This window comes from Phaethon lepturus, unplaced genomic scaffold (assembly GCF_000687285.1).
Source record: "Phaethon lepturus isolate BGI_N335 unplaced genomic scaffold, ASM68728v1 scaffold5132, whole genome shotgun sequence".
Lineage (NCBI taxonomy): Eukaryota > Metazoa > Chordata > Aves > Phaethontiformes > Phaethontidae > Phaethon > Phaethon lepturus.
Window position 1 is genome coordinate 76,598 of NW_010522477.1, and position 6,864 is coordinate 83,461.

General features: G+C 43.2%; 1 protein-coding gene across 1 annotated transcript in view; it reads left to right on the top strand.

The window, feature by feature from the left end:
* Nucleotides 1–6,387, top strand: part of LOC104616715 (Wilms tumor protein 1-interacting protein homolog) — a gene marked incomplete at its 5' end in the record, with an annotated part of 82,981 nt that extends 76,594 nt beyond the window's left edge. Inside the window, 4 exons of the mRNA XM_010281810.1 lie at nucleotides 580–710; nucleotides 1,801–1,852; nucleotides 3,702–3,770; nucleotides 6,235–6,387. Of these exons, the coding sequence (XP_010280112.1) occupies nucleotides 580–710; nucleotides 1,801–1,852; nucleotides 3,702–3,770; nucleotides 6,235–6,387 (405 nt within the window). The remainder of the gene's footprint in view (nucleotides 1–579; nucleotides 711–1,800; nucleotides 1,853–3,701; nucleotides 3,771–6,234) is intronic.
* Between the last annotated feature and the right edge of the window lie 477 nt (nucleotides 6,388–6,864).

The following is a 6,864-nucleotide window of genomic DNA, read 5'->3' on the forward strand; positions in this document are numbered from 1 at the left end:
GAAGAGCGTGGGCAGATGGATGGATCTGTATCCACACACATGGATATAGATGGAATTTTAACAGAAACTGATGTGCCCCTATGGCTGAGTGATACCCCGTCAGTAACTGTGGTGGATTAGGATCCTTAATTAATAATAGAACACCTATTTATTTGCTTGTTTTGTTAGTTTATTTTTTATGTTTGAGTAATGACTGGTTTGGATTCTGTCTCATAGCCTGTTAAGTCTTGTGAATTAACTCTGTATCCCAGTAACTTGTATTTGGCTGCAACAGGTTTTCCAAGAAATGATCTCTGAAGCCATTTTAATTTCTGTTGGCAGTATTGGCCCTGCAGAGCTAAGGCTGATGGGCGTTAGCCTGATTTTCACAGTTCTCACTCTATTGGGAGCCTGCTGAAACCCACTGAAATAAGCAAGTTGATTGTTTTAAAAGGCCCCTTGCTGACAGATCTGCAGGGTGGTAATTTCATCCTGAAGTGCTTTTCTCACTGTCATTATTAAGAAAGAATCAGTCACAGCAGTGTATGGTGGGATCTCATATAATCATGCAACCGCTTATTTTGCTGTTTGCCTCTTAAGATCTTACAGGCCCTTGGAAAGTCCTATCATCCTGGCTGCTTCCGCTGCGTGGTGTGTAATGAGTGTTTGGATGGAGTCCCCTTCACTGTAGATGTGGAGAACAATATTTACTGTGTCAAAGACTACCATACGTAAGTACACAGATCCATTGTGATTATAGTAGTTAAATTATTGGTATAGTTATAAGCCTCATAGTAGATAAAAAGGGTCATTCCTATTTGCTCAGATGTCCCTTGAGTGCTCCTCTTGCATGTTGCATTTGTAAAGTATTCTGAAGTTACATTACAGCTCACTTCGTTGGGCCCAGTGTGGCATACAGTGGCTAGGTGAGATTGAAAATGAAGTTGCGTGAGAGGATGTACGTCTCTGGTGGCCGTAGCTCTACTTCTTTCAGGACTTTCAATACTAACTAGATCAGGCTAATTCTGCCAGTGATGGCAGGTTCTGCTGGCTGTTTCTAAGAGTCAAGGTTCTGGTAGTGCATGACACTGGTGAGTGTAAGTTAGGTTAACCTAGACTGGACTGTAGACCTGTAGTTAGCAGCTAGTGCTAGCATGATTTCAGCCTCACCTGACAAAAGTTTTGTGGTTTAAGTGATTGCTTTTGGGCTCCTTTCTGCTCCTACTCAAAGGCAACATGAATGCTTGTAGCCCCAGTCAGCCAATAACTCAGCTTATGCAGCAAGAGTAAATCACTCTGAACTCAACCTTATCGGTACCAATTTGACTGTGTTACAAGGATAGAGTGAATGTTTGCCCAGTGATTGTCATAAAATGCAGTTGTGGATAAGACCAGTTGATGTGTTTGGTTTAAGAGGATCCTAGCTATGATCAGCCCCTCTTCTATTTAGCATGGTTATGTGTTTGTATGTATGATGGTGACAGTCCCCAAGTCAGGAGCTGCTTTGCAGTCAAAGCAGTGAGTCTCTGGAAGAATTTGAATGGCTTTATGCATAAAGGAAGGTAAGAGAAAGGGCACATGTGGGAAGAGGGCTGGATTCGCTGTGCCTAGAGGTCAGGAAGACCTAAGCAATATAGCTGGGGTAGATCAGCCTCTTCCAAACTTCCTTTTCCCTCAATGTTTCATCAAACGTTGAGGGGTGTTTCAAATCCCGCAGATCTACATTTTGCTAAAAACAAGGCATGGTTAGAATAGCTCTCTTGGTTCTATTTTGTGAAGAAGCTTTAAATGTTATTTGAATCCTTTCTTCTTGCACCCTAGGGTTTTTGCACCAAAATGCGCTTCCTGTAACCAGCCGATCCTACCAGCACAGGTACATGTTGACATGCACTGACTCTTCAGAGAAAACAGCTGTTGGCATATAAACACTTCCTAGAAACACACATTAGATGCTTTTCCTCCCTCTTCCAGAATCTATACCATGTCAGATACTAAATTAAATACAGTTCCACAGTAATGTCACTCCCAAACATTCCCAGAGGTTGTAACAGTCATACTACTTTTGTAGCATAGTACTTTGTATCTTTAGGGTGCTTTCTGGGTCTTAATTATGCTGCTATAAATCTCATTTAATGGAAAGCCCTGACTGAGGCTCCAAGAACAACCCAAGAAGTAAACTTCTGTTTATTTTTAGAATCTCCCATTAGCTCAAGTAGCAATTTTCCTTGTCTGCTGCATACGCATTTCTGATGTGGATCTGTTAAGATGCCCAAATTTGAAAAGACATCTGAGGGTTACCCTGACCCTGTGAAAAGGCCGCGCAGTCTGTCATCCTGGAGTGGCAATGTAATGAAAGTGCTTAAAGTGGTGGAAAAGGCAGTAGAAAAGTTGGCTAAAAGGGAAGCCAAATGGATGACCTGCTTGCAACCTCAGCCTATCCTGACAGTATAGTTAGCACAATAAGACTTCTGCATTAAGACATCCCTTTTCTGCCTGCCCGCGGTGGTTCTACCTCATACTCTGGTGGGTGCAGGACCCTCTGAGTTCCCAATGCTGAGGTCACTGAGCAGCTCATTTGTAAGCAAGGGCCTCAGCACCTCCCTCCTTTTGCTCTTGTCATGTTTATAGAGCCAGAACTTGCATCCTATAAGCTGCTGTGCCCCAGTAAAGCCTGTGGCTAGAGCCTCTCAACATGCCTACCTCTATCGCTCTTCCTGTTACTCTCTATTTGTCGTTATGATTTCAGTATCACATAATTTAAAACCTTATAAAGGCTGAGACAGAACTACTTGTCCTGCTGATGGGATGTGAGGAGAAAACACCTATGTAAATGTCACTGGATTTGTCTTACAAAATGACTTATTAAAAAAAAAAAGCTGGGGGTGGGAGTGGAAGCAGTCCTACTGCTGACTTGTCTGATGGCTAGCAGGGTAGACTCCACGTTGTTTCCCGTGGAGGTTTCTTAGGTTAGTTAAAAGTCTAGCAGTGCAGGTACTAACTTGCTCACAGCTTCTCTCAGACATAGTCTACGTCATATCTGATGCTTTAAACCACACCTGGAACTGGAAACAATGCAAGGCAACAAATTTAATGAGCTCTGTCTTCAGAGGCTTCAGAGTGGATCAGGGGAAAGAGCGTGAGGTTACCAGAAGGGTATGGGCTGCTCTGCAGGGCCTGGGGCTCAGCCAGGAATTACACAACTCCACTGCATCCACCCTCACGCTGAGGTTTTGGCCTGTGCACATAATTACCTGCCAGACTGGTATGTAAATCCCTATGGGGAACATATAGGGACATGTGCATGTGCAAAATAGCTGTGCACCAGATGGTTTGAGGGGAATACAAGTCCCAGAAAACCCAGGCCAGGATGTCTACAAGGAAGAGTTACCCAATCAGCAGGTCATAGTTTTTGGCTGGTAATTTGTTCAGCTCCTGGGTGCCCTTGGAAAATTGATTTCAAAACTAACTTGTCCCTTGAGAATAAAGTTTTGGCTACACTACCCAAATGACCTCTACAGCTTAAGTGTGTCAGATATCCATGCTGCTGCTAAAAGCAAAACCAACAATGCAGTGCTGTGCACCAGGTAACAAGACCCTCAGCGGTCACAGAGCTCTGTGAGGAAGAGGGGATCCCCCAGGGAAACAGCTCTCCAAAGCAGTATGTTGGGCACTGAAAGAAGGTTGAGAAAACACCACTTACCTTTTCTCTGCTTCCCCAACAGGGCTCTGAGGAGACCATTCGGGTGGTGTCAATGGACAAAGACTACCATGTGGAGTGCTATCACTGCGAGGTAAGCATCAGGCGCCTCCGCCGGCCTGTCCCACGGCAAGGCCTCGCTAATAACTAGCAGCCTCTTGGTAGGTGCCCGAGTTGCACCTCATGGTTCACTTGCTGGCTCTTGCACGCCTGGGCAGGTAGGGCTCTGCCCCACGGCTCCTGGAGGGAGGCAAAGAGATGAGTGCTAGCTGGGGTGCAAGTGGTGCTGCCATCTTCAGTACCAAATTAGTTTGTTTCTTTTCCCCAGTATATTAACTTCAAAAGCTGGGTTTGGTTGTTTGGGTTGAATTTTCTCAATACTTCCAGGTGGGGAGAGAACAAAGAGTAGGTGACATTTCTCCTTTTCCTGATCTCTGGATACAGTTTGTGTGGCTCTGATCTGAGGAGACTTGTGTTCACATTGCCTGTGCAGGGAAGGACCCTTGTTCCTACACTTGGAAGGCTCTTCCAGGGGGTCTGTGTTTTTCCATGCTGGATAAGTGTTGATTCTTTACTAGAAAAGAGACCAGGATACCACTGACTTTCTGTTACTTTTATGGGAGTAGTTTCTTTTAATTCAGGGCATCTTGAAATGCATATGAACCTACCTGTGAGGAGGACCCCATACAGTCAGCTCTCTCCTTCCAGTAGAAATACCTGATATTCTGCCCTTTTCTATTAATTTTTAAAAAGGAATTGGCACAGGAAATCACAGCATTTTGGAGAGCTGTACTTCCCTCCTCTTTCTTCCTCCATCTATTCTTTGTGCAGGCCTCACCTAAGATGACAGCTCCCTCCCCTCTCTCTCAGGCTGTTGACTTTATATTAGGCTGTCCCAATGGGGGTTTATTTTCAGTTCTGTTTCATTATTCATTTCCCCATTCTCCTTCCAGTTTGAGGTACATCAAGCTGCCTCCCCATCTGCCCAGAATGGCAGATTGCATTTATGTACAGAGATCGGGGGTTAGCCACGTGTTAACAAGGGTAGGTTACTGCTTAATGGTCTTGGATGAGGCTCTCAAACTGTACACGCTGGGTCACTGCTGTGTCCAAATACTGCTAGAAAAGTTAGTGCCGGTATTTTGAGGCGTTCACATGGAGACTTTTGCAAAGGCCTAATGCCTGTGATGACATATGCAGCCACTTCCGAAATGCCATTAATGCCATCATCACCTGGTCCCCATGCGAAGTCAGTAGCCGGGTTGGAAACTTTGCTCCTTTTCTATAGCATCTCTTTCTTGTGCAACTACTTAACTTCTGCTGAGAAGTTCAAGCCAGTTTGCAGATCAATAGACCCCCCCATTCTAGAATAGAGATCCACTGGGAAGGCAGACTTTCTCATTGCAGAAAAGGGATACAATTTTGGAGAAGAAAAAAAGTATGAACAGTAGGGTACCTGCAATTGTTAAATTCTAATGAGGAATTGAACTTTAAATCTTACATGAAGGACTATGAAGTTATTATGTAACATATATTAACACACCTTGGAAGAAACTTTGTTTAGAAGCCTCCCTAAACTAACACTCCAGTTTTAAAGCTTCCTTTAAAACCCATTTTTCATTCTTATTTCAGAATTGTAAAATTTGAGGATTTTAACTTGAGCTATGCAAGCTGAAAAATTGTACTTTAAAGACTGTGCATCAGTTTCCAATACTAAAGTGACCTATATATGCCCCAGAAGTTCAATTTTTTTCCTTTCTATTAAGTGCACAGGTACATACTCAGAATCTCTGGTTTGTCAGGACTGGTCACAGTAACAACGTTTAAATGTTTAACATACTTGAAATGTTAAATCCAAGCACAAAACTGCCACAGCTTTCAAATGTCCTCAAAATTATAATGATGACAACTGAGAACCAGGATGGTCTCTACTGCAGTGCATGTAATTGTCAGCAGGCAGGGTCATTGTTTGTTGCTTCACTTTTTATCTCTGTTCCTCCACTGTTGTTCACCCATGTCACCTGTAGTTATGTGCCGGTCCCAGAGGTACTAAAGATGGACCATTGGCCTTGAAGTCTTTAACTTTTTTTTAATTCCAAGTTAAAGAAGCACAGCCCTGCTTCAGAAATAAAACATGGCTCACCTCCCCCTCCTCCTCACTCCACCCATCCTCTAGTTATGCTCGCCCATTTCTTGCTTGCTGCCTTGTTGCAGAATTAGCTCCTTTTCTGTTCTAACCTCTTCCAGGTTGTATGTGTCAGGGTCAATCCTTGACCTGTTTTTGTCTGATTTGCATCAATATTTACTAGATGAAGACAAGACCAGAATGGGAAACAATGGAGGGGAAAAATGCTGGGTACTACTATAGGCTGTCCTGTTAGATTTCAGTGATGTTATTTGGCTTAATATGAAATAGCGTCTACTTACCAAAAACTCTTCAGGTTGCTGGCTTTGGAGGCATGGGAGGACCTCTCAGTGTTACGCAGCATAGATTGACATTGTTGTGAGATGATCTACCAGAATCCCTCACTAATCCAGGATGTATATGTTTCTTCTAGGACTGTGGCTTGCAGCTGAATGATGAGGAAGGCCACCGTTGTTACCCATTAGAGGGCCACTTGCTCTGCCACAGCTGTCACATCAGGCGCCTTAATATTAAATTGCCATCGCATCCACCTCCGAGCTATCCAATGCATGTCACAGAACTCTGAAAGACATTTCTAGTAAGCCGTTTGAAAGAGAAGACAAAAATTGAAACATGACTTTCCTGTTCGTTTAAAGATGAGATTCCAGTAATAACCATCTAAACAAGCTATTTATTTTTTAAATCAGAGGTGAGGGGTCCTTTTCTGATCTTGTACATATGCATTCTTCTATCTAGCCATTTTCACTGAGACACCATCTACTTGAACAGATAATTCACCACTAAACTGTAAATGGCAGCATTTCTAAAAATCAGTGGTACAAAGGGCTGTTCTGCACTCCCTGCTCACGTTCCTTCAGTGGAGATTTCACCCAAGTAAGGAGTGTAGAATTACTTTCCAAAAGTTAGCACCTTATCATATTGCAGCAGGCATGATAAGATAAATGCTAGCATTTTAGCTAGTTTCATTGAATTCTGGTCTAAGAGAATACTGTCTTACATTTTTTTAAAACTTAGATTCCCAGAAGTAGCGAATAGGGAGCAA